Source organism: Anser brachyrhynchus, assembly GCF_964034855.1.
Source record: "Anser brachyrhynchus genome assembly, chromosome: 1".
NCBI lineage: Eukaryota > Metazoa > Chordata > Aves > Anseriformes > Anatidae > Anser > Anser brachyrhynchus.
In genome coordinates this window covers 75,415,780-75,430,969 of record NC_137694.1, presented here as the reverse complement: position 1 = coordinate 75,430,969, position 15,190 = coordinate 75,415,780, and the positions used below count along the sequence as shown (strand labels likewise).

The window sequence follows — 15,190 nt, the reverse complement described above, 5'->3', positions numbered from 1 at the left end:
TCTCTTCTATTACTTTCTCCCAACAACAACTTATTATGCAGACAACTTTTCAGAGTTCTCTACCATTATTTACCTAGGAACAGCTACTACTTTAAAAACAAATCTATTCGGATATCTCAACACTGGAAGCAAGATTCATCTGCTTCAGTAAGAAATAAGCAAACCAGAAAAGGAGCAGGGTTTGTCTTTTTGTTGTTGTTTTGTTTTTAATCCAGAAAAGCTTAATCTTGGAAAGATTCATTTGTTATGCTACTGAGCCTTTTGAAAAGGCTCCATTAGAGGCTACAAATTTCTACTTTGCACTTACCAAAACATTCAGAAACTTTTTTCATTTAAGATTTCAGAATTCAAAATTAGAATGTATTACCTTTTTCCACAAGCTGTTTCCATCTTTTTGCCCATTCTGTAAGTTGCTGAGCATAGCCCTTCTCTATTCGTGCCCGTTCATGAATACAATTCATGAGATCATTGCAAAGTCTGTGACCATCATCAATTCGTTTTACTGTGCGCTTGTAATTTCCAACCTATAAAGAGACAAACATTTAGCAATTCCTGCTTGAAACATCTGAAAGCAAGATAGATCTCTGATTAACACACATACTGTTACCTACAAGTAAGATAATCTAACAGGAATTCATCAATTACAGCATACAGTACTTTCAATTAATCTTAAAACCTAACTGCTTTGGATAAGATACTGAAGACAACTGAAGTTGAAAAATAATCTGCCCAGAAGATGCTGGAAGCCCCTTGCAAGAACACCACAAAAGCCACAAGTTATCCTGAAAAAAAAAAAAAATTACTAAAAGTGAAAGCTAGCTATTTAGTGGACAGTTTAGTCAGCAATGCAACAATGGCATTACAAAAGAAGCTACATGTTATTAGTTCTGCAATGTGATTATGGGTAGTTGTTACAATAGTCATTAAGCAATTGTTCTGCATTATTATTGCTTGGCAGTGTTTTAGATAATCAAGATACTTAAATACATTATTTCCCTCTTCTATGCTTATTGCTGAATATCTAATAACTTAATTTTATATTCTGCTTAATTAATTTTAAAAGATTAATAAAACTGTAGAGACATGCAATGGAGTATCATAAAATCTTTATCAAACATTCGAGCTTTTGTTTTCCAATAATGTAGTACTGAAAAACACATCCACTGTGTTTTATATGTGCATATATACACTATGCTGCATATACAGGAGAGATCAGATGTGCCCTGCGTTACAGCTGTGCTTCAGTGCCAACGAGCTAGGTAGCAAGTAGTTCTAAATTCTACAGTAGGCTTCTATGTGGTCTCAATGCTGATAGCAGTGACTTGGAGTTCCCAGACCTACCATTAACAAGAAACTTTTAGAGAGAAAGCACATAGGTGTTCAATGTACAAGCAAAGACATATGGATATGGAGGAAAATGTACAATATATAATGAACATTCATTATATAAATGAACACCCATTCATTCGTATGTATACTAACAAGATATCCTCAATCTAGGTTATAGGAAAAAAAGCCCGACACTGAGGACAAGGTAATATTTCCACTGATTTCAAGGTCATTCAGGTTGGCTTTTGTAAACATTAAACAAGACATAAAAACCTCAGGTAACAATTTGCACAGCCTATTAAATATTACAGTCAATTTCTTATCAGCCCTAACCACCAGACTGAAAAAATATAGATTAGCAGTCAGGTAGTAGGTCAACCATTCAAATACTTAAAGTGTATTTGTCGTTTTCACATTCGAATCACATCCTATTCGCATCTTAAATACAGGAACACATCCAACTTTCAGGTTCACATTTATGAATAATTTTGTCAGCAGATGTACATGCAAGCCATCCACTTCAGAAAAGCTCCTTGAAGTACACAGGAGAAAATTCTAATATTCTTAAAAGAAGAAAAACTATATTAAATGCTGGAAAAATGAGTGGGGCTTTATCAGTGACTATGCCAATAAATGCAGACATACTTTAGGACACAAATATATTGTCAAGATTCCTTGTCAGAGCTGCAAAAAAAAAAAAATCCCAAAGCAATCAACCACAGGACAACAATTCCTTTAGACACTGGCCTCAAAGCATTAATTCAGGCATTTTTTGGACTACAAGCATTTCAATAGACCAAAAAAACTTTGGTAGCATCTAAGGAAAGTGTTAGTTAGCAGTCATTGATTTGTCTTAATCTTGTCAAAAAGTACCCTCTCCTTTTGGGGGTGGGAGAGGGAGAAGGGAGCAGGAGGGGGAAGACTTTAAATTGTAATACAATTGAAGACAACAAGCTACCAGCATCACAAAGAAGCTGGTATCAAAATCATCAGACAGTGTCCAAACACATTTCATCTATTAACAAGAATGTATGAAAAGTAACCTCTTATTTTCAGGGGAAACAGCAACTGAGAAATAAGTAGTTTCAGACTAATACCATACACTAACAAATATCGTATACATGTGTAATCAAAGCATTTGGAAACTTAACTACTCAAATACTACTTTCTATAGTGTTTGTGATAGGAGGGACAAACCATTCATCTGCTTAAAATGACTCCAGATGTAGGTTGACAACCAAGCAGACTTAAAACAGGTTACACTAATTTGGCAGAACTACTGAAAGCCTTATAGTAGCATTAATTTGTGTCTTGTTACATGCCCAGGGATTTATGTCTCTAGCAGGAACATTCCTTGTCATAAATTTTCACTTCTAAATTAGCATTTTAAATGCTGCTGCTGCTGGCTGCTCCATGGTATTTTTAATGTTTTCATTTTGAGTTGTCTGAGCAAATTCTAACCACATGGTAATATACAACAGTTGCCAAATTTCAGGCAGTATGCAGAGAAATGAATTCAGTTTACCTATCACAGTCCACTCACTACTCAGCCTTTTGTCGCATAAGGCCACTTTGAAAAAGCTGCATGCAGACCAGAGATGCTTCACCCACACCACCACTTCACCTGAGGAGGACTGAAGGAACTAGCACCACAGTTTAAAACAAGGCCTACGATAATAGAGAATAATCTTGTACTTCAAAGAAGGCCTTCTATATTAATATTTTCAAACCAAACCCCAAATGTTCAAACTACTACTTCATAAATCACGTTAAGGCATCCTATTCAAATTCCATGCCCCATGAGGATAGCTAGTTTTGGAAACACAACATTTTTCTGTAAATTGTCTCATGACACAGAATGTAAGTTATATACTTGGCATTTCACATTTTTAAAACCTAGTGATTTATTAATATTTAAAACATATGAAGCATCAGCTAATCTCCCTAGTTTATTCCCTCCCTCTTTAGAGAAATATTTACAAGGCAAAACTTGCTTCTCAGACCCTGATTCCTAGTCACTAAATAAGTTTTCATTGACTTTAAACCAACGTCCTCAAGCAGGCATTTAAAAATTGTTATTTAACATATTAAAATTTTGGTTCTCTCTCTTTCATAAATTCAGTTAGCTACCAGTTTCCCCTTTTCCACTACAAATAATACTCCAAGCTTTGCTACTAATAAAATTCAGGTGATTCTATTTTGTGCCCCATGTCATCTCTTACAGACACTGCAAATGCCTTCAGATCTTCATTCTGCTTAGGTAGAAAATATTCCTTCTCACTGTGATATTTCCTCTCAGATACGATCACAGCACTCAAAGTCATCTCAAATCTTGTCTCAAAGCTAAGATTTTGAGAATCTGCCACAGCCAGAGAAAGAACACGCAGTGATCAGACATTTAGCATCGTACAGCTAGCAGTGCAGTCACCTTTCCTTTGTGACCACCCAGGTACTAATGTAGCCAACCACTGGTACCGATATGATAAATGGGGGAATATTTAAGAGCTTACAGCCTCAGTATTTTACAATTTCACAGCACTCATGACTCTCCCTCTGTGTTAAATTATTAGGCACCTTTACCACAACTAATAGACTTTGTGGTGTTGTATGTGGTGTTGTTTTTATTTTTAAAGCATATTCATAGACCAGGATAAAATTGCACCACGAGTTAAACACACTTAGTAGGTTTTTATGGTACACTGAATGAAAAATAAAGGTATTTTAATTTGTCAGCAACACAGAAAGTGGCAAACATTCAGCTATTGCTAAATTCCAGTCAATTAATTCCAGCATATTATAGTAATTGCTATAACCACTACTATAGGAGTTTCAAATGCCTGAAGTAAGATTTGATGTTAGCTCTTCTTCCAGACTTGCCTAGCTTATCCATAACTAGTCAGCCTTTATAAACTGGAACCATTTGAAAGAAAATAAATTTCCTTATCTCTGAAGTCACCATAGCATATAGTAAGTTGTTTTGTTTTTGTGTTTGTTTTGTGTTTGGTTGGTGTTGATGGTTGGTTGGTTTTACTAGCAAAAATTCAGAGGCAAGAAATGCATGATAACGAGCTTTGAAGGCTTAGTCAAACCCACACCTACCAATGGTCAGTATGGGGACACACTATTTCCAACATTCCTATCAACCATGAGTATAAATCAGGAAGTTTTCAAACATTTCAACCACTATTAACTTTTATAATACTCAATGCCATAACATATATTCTCCCTCAAAATGAGCACACAAAACAGAGATTAAAGGCACATTTTGAAACCCTGTACAAGATTGTCATGTCTGCTTTGAACCTCTGTGTGGATTCAAAATGGTTTTTGCACATAAACAGAATGATCTTGGTGCATAATTAGCACATACATAGCTTGAGTACCTACATAAGCTCTATCTTTGTGTATGTAAGTTTTGAAAGTTTACCAATGTAAATTCATCACTGGATGCAAGAAAAAAAATCTGAGGAAGCTCTTAAGCTCTTTAAGATCTTAAAGGCTACTGACTTTAGACATCTGTGAGCTTAAGAGCTCACAGTATCAGTAAGCAAATAGCTGGCAATATAAATGGAAAACATTGTAACTCCATGCTAGAAGGAAAAAAAATGCATATAGAAGATATGACAGCAATCTACTGTTATAGAGTTCAAGTGTTTTTAAAACAGAAGTGTCTCCTACAGTAGAAGTGTTCAGTAACAAGTAACTGAAATCCCTCAACATCAAAACATCTTTTTAACATTCCAGAGAAGTTAGTTTTTTTTGTTTTTTTTTTTTTTTTTTGGGGGGGGGGGGGGGGGCAGGGCTCCTCCCTCTTAAATTCTCCTGTGCATCTAGCATGTGCACCCCCTCCAGAAATAATTCACATAGAGCTGGCTGACAGCAGTAGACACAAAGCAGAAACATCAGGAACACCCAAACCGACTAGACCAAGACCATCTCAGCAGGCTGTTTATAATGCAATTTGTCAGAGGGATCAGCTGTCTGCTACAGTGTTTGGGGTTTTTTTCTTCCTTTTTTTTTTTTTTTTTTGGAGGACAGGAGAGGAGGAGACACCAATAAGAATGCACATGGTGGCCAAATTTGACCCACTCATACTATATGGGGGACCAACTTCTCCTTTCTGAAACAATGGAAAGTCTTTCCTTGCTAGTGGCTATCTCGAAACAAACAAACATACACTTCAGACTGCTATGGAAGTGATGTACTTAGCACCTCAAAATGCACACCAGGTCCTGTCCTCCAAGGGAATTCACCATAGGCCTGAGTTTCTAAAGCTCATGCCAGACACTCTTTCAGCAATTGTTTAGAATGCCCGTTTTTGTCTAGATTAGTACATGTTTTCACAGCACAGATAAACAACCCTGCAATAAATGGAGAGGTCTTCCATACTGTTGATGCTAGCAGAAAATAAGAATAAGGACTCGTACCTTGGGTATAGGTGGCACTGTCAACGAAGAACCTGTGTATCACTAAAAATAATGATTTCTACAGGCTGTAGCTGTACTTTTAGATGCCTTACCTTGCAAGATATGCATACACTTCTACTTTGATCTCTAGAAATGCTTATTCATCACTTTTCTAACCTTCATGGGTATTTAAGTGAATAATAGCATTGGTCTCAACTTGCTGAAGGCATTCTTCTTTTAATATGACCACAACAGTGATAAGAAGGCATAAGGCTGGGGCTTGATTAACAAAACGCATCATAAAATTAGCATTCCATTTATGACAACAAATTCTTTCATGTAGATTGTAATGCTGCTTGAGTAGAACAAGACCAATAGGGTTGTCTGTTTCTTGTGTCTTACTAAAACAACTTAGCATGTTGGAACATGCTAGTTTTTTTCTCACAATATATTGATTGGATGCAAGGAAGTGGTATAAATGATTATGACAAACTGAGATGTACTTATAACAGCCAGGCAAATGCTGAGAGTCCATATGACAGGTGGAAAAAAATCTAAAGGGTTTCAAACTGAACGCTGGGTTCCAAATTCCCCACTTTCCCTTGGAAAAGTTGCTGCCATCAGCAGTAAGCTTTAATTTACTGCCATCAGCAGTAACCTTTAACTATCCAAAGCATGCTACCCTTTAAGCTAAGTAATACAGATGAAGGAATTTCTTCTTGAAGCGTATCAACAAGATTCCTCTGTGTTAAAATTTCTGTACCCAGAGCACCATGAGTTCAGCCAAATACATCAAGGTACGCTGAAACTTGTCAGAAAGAATGAAAATGAGGTTTCCATTTCTTAAGTAATACCAGGCATTACTAGAACTGGAACTTTGATGAAATCATTCTGTGGCAAATACCTCTCAATTATCTCTTAGAGTATCTTTTCCTTATTATTTTGCAATTCCTTGCTCTCTAAGCAAGCTTACGTGCAAGTATGTACAAAATTCTGCCTCCTAAAATACTTTTATTTGTTGAACACTTGGAAGAATTAGGCGGGGGGGTTGGGAGGGTGGGGGGTCCTTTTCAATAGACCAGATCCTTCTCCTGCCAGGAGACAAAAACCCAGGCTGAAAGTTTAGCTAAGCAATAAAAGTTTCCTCAATTTAATTGTGAAAGCTGCTATTTCTAATTCATTATACAGAAAGGTATTTCTGAAAGCCTATTTTTTTCAGTTATACCATCTGTTCTTATAATGCAAAAATTAAAGAAACCAAACACTTAGATCCAGAAAACTGATTAAGAACAAAAAGTGTTTTATTTCCTAAAGACTACATGGCATGAAATTTCTGTCAAAGGCAATGCCAAAAACCATGAAAGCGGTTTACCAACATTTCAATAAGCATAATTCTTATCAGCTCAACAGAATATCAACATTCAATAAATGAAAGTGGTTGAGTTTCCAAGATACACAACAAGCAAACACATGGCTTTCACAGTAAGTTCTTACGGTATATCCTACACCTTGCCACCTCACTTTTTCCTATGTGTCTTTCAAGAAAAAGATGCGTTTTGCAGCACACTCCAAAGGTAAATAAATTTGAGCTATTTTGGAGTATGAGGGAACAAAGATCCCCATGTCTGTCTCTTCTGTGCCATGGCCAGGTTTAAATACATGCGCTGCTTCCAGCTGTGGCAGTAAAACACAGCAGGGTGACTTAAACTGCAGGCTAAGTCTTCAAAAACAAATGAAAAAAACTGTCATGTCGAACAGCTTAAAAATTTATTTCTGGTAAAATAGGGTGCACATGACAAGTCCGCATTAATGATACAACTTCCAAAAGGATTAAGAACTCGGTAATCCTTGTTATGAAGCATGAAGTACTGAGGCTACCGTTCCAGAGACACTGCATCTTTTCTAATCAAGTCAGAAAAAAAGCATTGACCAGAGCAGTTTATTTAACCAGCTGGAGAAAAACTAAGACTGGAATTCAAAGCTGCAATTTTCAGAAATAAAATAACCGACTTGGAAGGTATCAAAAAACATGTTTATTCTCTCAAACTACACTGACTTTAAATTCATCACACGTAGAACACATGAAGGTCAAGATTTGCTACCATGTCAGTCCTTCCTGTTAATAGCTTAGTATTACTAAGTATTACTAATAGTATTACTAATCATTACTACAAAATGATTTATCACATTATTTATAATTAAAGCACTCTTTTTCACAGTTAGTTCAAAGTCTCTTAAGTGTATCCATAAAAGCACCATCTCTGCAGAATGCCAGGGATGTCATATCACACATTTTCAATCCTTCACATAGTTACATGGACATTTAGGTACAACTACTATGTGCTTTCAGCTACACATATAGCATTTTATGACAACCTGCTGTGCAACAAGAAAAACATTGTTTTCTGCTTTAAGAAAAACTAAAACACCATCAGTGGTGATATTTCAAGCACTAACCAACTATAAAACTTTAATCGCCTCCTTCATGTTTCAAAAAAATCCCTCAGATACCACTTAGTTTCAACACATGGACATTTCAAACCTTTAGTCCCTTTGCAAAAATAATTACAAAGCCTTTACATCCGTAATAAGAACACAACCATCTTTTAAAAATAAATATATCAGCATTTGTAGCCAAAACCAAACTTGTCAGACTTAGACTCTTAGGACAAAGTCTTAAGTTTAACAGCATAAAGCAGAGGAATAGGCAAATAATGCTTTCCTGCATAATTCAATATTCAAAACTCCAGAAACCATGAAAATTATCCACATACACGCTTTTTTCCTAAACTGCCAAAAGCTTACTATGAGGAAGAACTTATCTTTCCTCTTTGAAAAAATTGCCTACTTGTTCTAGTCAATAGAGCTATTCTTCCGGGGGAGAAGGCAATGGCCCAACTGAAGTGCATCTACACTAATGCACGCAGCATGGGTAACAAACAAGAGGAGCTGGAAGCCATTATGCAGCAGGCTAGCTATGACTTGGTTGCCATCACGGAAACATGGTGGGACCACTCTCATGACTGGAGTGCTCCAATGTCTGGCTATAGGCTCTTCAGAAGGGACAAGCAGCACAGAAGGGGTAGTGGTGTGGCTCTCCATATTAGAGTGTTTTGGTGTTGTGGAACTTGAGGCTAGGAATGATAAGGTTGAGTCCCTGTGGGTTAGGATCAGCGGGAAGGCCAACAAGGCAAGCATCCTGGTGGGGGTCTGTTATAGACCGCCAAACCAGGATGAGGAGTTCCACAGGCAGCTGGCAGAAGTTGCGAAATCATCAGCGCTTGTTCTCATGGGGGACTTCAACTTCCCAGACGTATCCTGGAAGCACAACACAGCCCAGAGAAAGCAGTCTAGGAGGTTTCAGGAGAGCGTGGAAGATAGCTTCCTGACACAGCTGGTTAGAGAGCCTACCAGGGGAGGTGCCTCGCTAGATCTTCTGTTCACAAACAGTGACGGACTGGTGGGAGATGTGGTGGTCGGGAGCTGTCTTGGGCAGAGTGACCACGAAATGGTAGAGTTCTCTATTCTTGGCGAAGTCAGGAAGGGGACCAGTAAAACCGCTGTCTTGGACTTCCGGAGGGCTGACTTTGAGCTGTTCAGGACACTGGTTGGCAGAGTCCCTTGGGAGGTGGTTCTGAAGGGCAGAGGAGTCCAGGAAGGCTGGGCACTCTTCAAGAAGGAAATCTTAAGGGCTCAGGAGCTGTCTGTCCCCACGTGCCCAAAGACAAGCCAGCACGAAGACCACCGGCCTGGCTGAACAGAGAGTTGTGGCTCGAGCTTAGGAGAAAAAAGAGGGTTTATAATCTTTGGAAAAGATGGCGCGCCACTCAGGAGGACTATAAGGATGCTGCGAGGCTGTGCAGGGACAAAATTAGAAAGGCCAAAGCTCATCTGGAGCTCAATCTGGCTACTGCCGTTAAAGATAACAAAAAGTGTTTTTACAAATACATCAACACAAAAAGGAGGACTAAGGAGAATCTCCATCCTTTACTGGATGCAGGGGAAAAATTAGTGATGAGAGATGAGGAAAAGGCTGAGGTACTTAATGCCTTCTTTGCCTCAGTCTTTAGTGGCAAGACCAGTTGTTCTCTGGATACCCAGTACCCTGAGCTGGTGGAAGGGGATGGGGAGCAGAATGTGGCCCTCACTATCCATGAGGAAATGGTTGGCAACCTGCTACAGCACTTAGATGTATGCAAGTCGATGGGGACAGATGGGATCCACGCAAGGGTACTGAGAGAACTGGCAGAGGAGCTGGCCAAGCAGCTTTCCGTCATTTATCAGCAGTCCTGGCTCTCAGGGGAGGTCCCAGTCGACTGGCAGCTAGCAAACGTGACACCCATCTACAAGAAGGGCCGGAAGGTATACCCGGGGAACTATAGGCCTGTTAGTTTGACCTCAGTACCAGGGAAGCTCATGGAGCAGATTGTCTTGAGTATCACTGCAGAGCACTTGCAGGGCAACCAGGCAATCAGGCCCAGTCAGCATGGGTTTATGAAAGGCAGGTCCTGCTTGACGAACCTGATCTCCTTCTATGACAAAGTGACACGCTTAGTGGATGAGGGAAAGGCTGTGGATGTGGTCTACCTTGATTTCAGTAAGGCTTTTGACACTGTTTCCCGCAACGTTCTCCTCAAGTAACTGCCTGCTCATGGCTTGGACTGGCGTACGCTTCGTTGGGTTAAAAACTGGCTGGATAGCCAAGTTCAAAGAGTTGTGGTGAATGGAGTTAAATCCAGTTGGAGGCCGGTCACTAGTGGAGTCCCCCAGGGCTCAGTACTAGGGCCAGTCCTCTTTAATATCTTTTTCGATGACTGGACGAGGGGATTGAGTGTACCCTCAGTCAGTTTGCAGATGACACCAAGTTAGGTGCGTGTGTCAATCTGCTCGAGGGTAGGAAGGCTCTGCAGGAGGATCTGGATAGGCTGGACCGATGGGCTGTGGTCAACTGCATGAAGTTCAACAAGGCCAAGTGCCAGGTCCAGCACCTGGGGCACAACAACCCCAAGCAGAGCTACAGGCTGGGAGATGAGTGGTTGGAAAGCTGCCTGGCAGAGAAGACCTGGGAGTACTGGTTGATAATCGGCTGAATATGAGCCAGCAGTGTGCTCAGGTGGCCAAGAAGGCCAACAGCATCCTGGCTTGTATAAGAAGCAGTGTGGCCAGCAGGTCTAGGGAGGTGATTGTCCCCCTGTTCTCGGCTCTGGTGAGGCCGCACCTCAAGTACTGTGTTCAGTTTTGGGCACCTCGCTACAAGAAGGACATCGAGGTGCTCAAGCGAGTCCAGAGAAGGGCAACGAAGCTGGTGAGGGGTCTGGAGAACAAGTCTTATGAGGAGTGGCTGAGGGAGCTGGGGTTGTTCAGTCTGGAGAAGAGGAGGCTCAGGGGCAACCTTATCGCTCTCTACAGGTACCTTAAAGGAGGCTGTAGCGAGGTGGGGGTTGGTCTGTTCTCCCACATGCCTGGTGACAGGACAAGGGGGAATGGGCTAAAGTTGCACCAGGGGAGGTTTAGGTTGGATATTAGGAGAAACTTCTTTACTGAAAGGGTTGTTAGGCATCGGAATGGGCTGCCCAGGGAAGTGGTTGAGTCACCATCCCTGGAGGTCTTTAAGAGACATTTAGATGTTGAACTTAATGATATGGTTTAGTGGAGGACTTGTTAGTGTTCGGTCAGAGGTTGGACTAGGGGATCTTGGAGGTCTCTTCCAACCTAGACGATTCTGTGATTCTGTAATATTTGTTAGCTCTCAGAACATACTACTTTTTCAGCCTGATGCACTCAATTTCAGAAAAAAGTTAACTATTCAATCTGACTTTTTTTCCTCTTGACCATTTTAAATAACATAACCTTTGCAGTTATATTAAAAAAGAGGAAGAACAGAGCAATGAATTAATCATAAAGGAAAGAAACCAATTGCAATACTGAAGTTTAACTCTTTCTTATCTAAGGATATGCCAAGAAATACTCATGCATTACACATTAACCTATTGAAATTGCTTACAAAACAGACTGCAGTTGTGACCTTTTAGAAGGAATAAATAGAGACCTAAGTAATATATTTAGTGTTTATGATATAAAATAAGCACTAATAGCATTAACATAAATAATGCTCTTAACCTATCTGTAGTAATTTTCAAATACATTTAAGCTATGCTTTGTAGAGGTCCTAACTTAGGCTAATTGCTATTTCTAAGCATCTATATTCCTTTAATATTAAAGATTCAAGATCACTTCTGACCAAGACATCATATTACTTCACAGAATTCCCATTCATTCATCTTCTGTGCTTTGAGACCTGGTTATTTAACGGAACACAACAGTTTTGTATGAAATAGCAAGTCAGAAGTTACGTTCTCCTGGCAACTACAGGATAGCCAACTCACAACAACCAAAAAAGTCCAGTATTCTTTTTTCCTGAGCACCTCCATATCTTTCTTTGAAATATTTCTACCAAGGAAGCTGGCCCAAAAGGTTTCCTCAGCATGAAATCACAAAGACACAGACTAATTCAGGTTAGATGGAACCTCTGGAGATCACTAAGTCCAACCCTCTGCTCAAAGCACATCTGATAGATCAGGTAGCTCAGGACTACATCCAGTTGAGTTTTGGACACCTCTAAATAGAGATCCCACACCCTCTCTGCAGTCATACTACAGAGTACCCCTACAACAAAAGGATTTATGAGACTTAGAATCCAGTAAGTTTGAAACCACCTTTTTAGAAAGAGAACAAATAGTCATTTTTAACATAACAGTAAATAAGTCTCCCAATAAATGATGGTTGTCTACTCAAAAAAAGAAACTTCACTGGCATTACATGGGCCTTTTAGATGTTGTATTGAGAAATAATGGGAAATTTGCATCAAAATGCAATACACACCCTCCCCCCTCCCATACCAACACAGGTTGTAGGTGGTTTAGAAAAGCTTTAATTTAAAAGTAAACATGATAATATTAGGTTGGTTTCCACAACCTGTCTGACTTCGCTATCTCCAGTAACAGAACTGTTCAGACATTTTTCCCCCCAGCCATTTCTATGTTTGCTATAAATAAACTCAGAAGAGCTCCCAGTCACATAATAGAAATTTGCCCCACTAAATATGGGTCACCTAGACTGCATTCTGACCTTCAATTAGGTTGGTATTGGCTGTGTCAAACACTTGTTTGTTGCAATTAACTTTTGATAAATGCTTTATGAAGTTTGTCCTCTTTTTATTAACCTTAATCAAGCTACCATAACATCTGAAAGTCTTCTTCAGACTTGGGCCGCATAAATTAATGTGATCTTGCAATGTGCTTTGTATTATCCTTCTGCATGAACGCTCTTACACTGAGATAAATATAATTTCTCTCAAATAAGTTTATTATTGCACAGACAAATAGCAGATACAGTAAACTCACACAGTAGCTTTAATTTCAAGCTATGTACACTTACAATAGCCTTTTACCAGTTACTTTAGATTTAGCATTGTTCATTCAATTCCACTGGAAATTTTAAAAACTTTCGACCCACCCCTCTTCAGGGATAAAAACATGACAAAGGTTCAATTCCAAATTGCACATCCTACCAAAACAGATGATCAAGTCTGTGCCGGTTAAAAAGCCTTGACAGAACTGGGACAAAATCTAAAACATCACTTTTACCCTGAAGGCTATTTCTGCAGATCACAGTAACTACTGACATCTTATATTTCAGTTCTCTTCACAATTTATAATGTGCACAAAAAATCTGTAATAAGAGTAAAGATATAAAATCAAAATACTGTGAATAAGGTACTCAGATTACCTCCCAAAAGCTATCACTAGAAACCTCTACTCCGACGGAATCATCGTATGAGCCAGACATTTCTATGTACGGTGAGCTTCCAAGTATTCAGAGCTCAAACACCTTCAGAATCTGTAAGATAAAAAATATTTATGAGCATTATTAATGAAAAACAGGTATCAAATAGAAGAGAAATTAAGTACCATCTTTAAATTCTTGGATATCTAGGGGTGCAAAATAAAAACAAGAGGTAAGCACAGAGGGTATGTAAATAAGTGAATTTTGCAACAGAATATTTTTCTACAGCACAAATATCATGATAGAGCCAAGAATTGTGTTGTCCAGAAACTGTTCAATCCAGCTATCAAATATCACCGAACTCTTAAATTTATGATTTTCTACCATTTTTCTTTTTTTTTTTAAAAAAAGTTTGAACAGCACGATCTTTACTTGTTATGCATTCTACTTCAAAGTATTTTGTAAGAGACAATCAGCTGACCTTTACTATCCGTACAATAACCTTCACTGCTTGCAATTCCTTTTTCACTGGAAATCTACATTATGTGATGAAACTCATTGGAAATATTTAAGACCAAGAACAATTGCAGATTTAAAAATAAACCTTTTCAGAAGAAAGAAATGTAATTTCTATAAGAATCTTAAATTCAAATCATTTACTTGAAAGCTAAAGGCACCCACAAAAGCAGACAGCTTCCTCTCTCAGCAACAATGTAAAGCAAAAAGTTACAGGAATACCTTTGGAGCTGCTCAATTCAAATTGCAGGAGATAAAGCCAGCCTCCTTCCCAAAAGGCTTAGTACATACAATAACCTTACAGACCCAGTTATTTTGCCCAGTCACCTGTGACTAGACCTCTTACTGGGCTAGTTAACTAACTGAGCTGCTTGTATTTTCTAGCCAACACTCCCCTATGGATTTTAAAGCAGAGAATTGATTCTAAATGACGGTACAATGCATATTTCTTCTATTCCAAGTGTACTAAGAAGTTATGGGTCCCATGGCTGAAAGTCTCCTTGAAGGTGACAATTACTTTCCCCATAAGTTGAAACTTCCACACCTAGTTTTATTGCTTTTTATTTATTTGTGACATATCATATGATTTCATTGATTTTATTGTTTGTTTTGCTGAAAGTAAATAAGTCCAAATGCTGACCTTTAATAAAGTAATTTCTTTAACAGTTACAGTGTTCTCACTTACATATACACACCTTTATGGAAGAAAAACATCATCTATCCTCATGGAAGGGGCTGACTGTTTATAGAGCACTGTGTATAAAAACCTATTTTCACCATAAGCTAACATTTAAGATAAGCATCATAAACAGTACTGAGGCAAAAATTCGGACACTTACATCCACAAAAGCAGTTTGCAGGGTGGAGGCCAAGAGGTAGGGGAGGAAGGAAACAGCTCCCTCCCACAACACACACATGCAAAATCCCTGCCTTATCTCTACTGATACTTGAACAAGTTCTGCTTAGAGTTCTCCCGTCAAGCTTGCCTACAACTACAGCTAGAGCTACCTGTGAATAAATGAAATCAATCCCCATCCCCTCCCCCTTTCTGGAATAAATAGACTACAAGGTGAAGCTCCCTCCTTCTTTTGCCCTGTGAATTTTGCAAAAATGCCACCTCAAAAGTGCCTACAAACCTGGCCTAGCTTGCAATC

At 38.9% G+C, this 15,190-nt stretch overlaps 1 protein-coding gene across 7 annotated transcripts in view; it reads right to left on the bottom strand.

Annotated features, from left to right (window-relative positions):
* Positions 1-15,190, bottom strand: part of PACSIN2 (protein kinase C and casein kinase substrate in neurons 2) — a 58,343-nt gene that overhangs the window by 15,892 nt on the left and 27,261 nt on the right. For all 7 annotated transcript variants that reach the window (XM_080576698.1, XM_080576701.1, XM_080576702.1 and 4 more), the window contains 2 exons: positions 13,524-13,634; positions 368-524 (listed from right to left, as the gene is read on the bottom strand). In XM_080576698.1, the coding sequence (XP_080432824.1) occupies positions 368-524; positions 13,524-13,583 (217 nt within the window). In that variant the 5' untranslated portion in view covers positions 13,584-13,634. The remainder of the gene's footprint in view (positions 1-367; positions 525-13,523; positions 13,635-15,190) is intronic.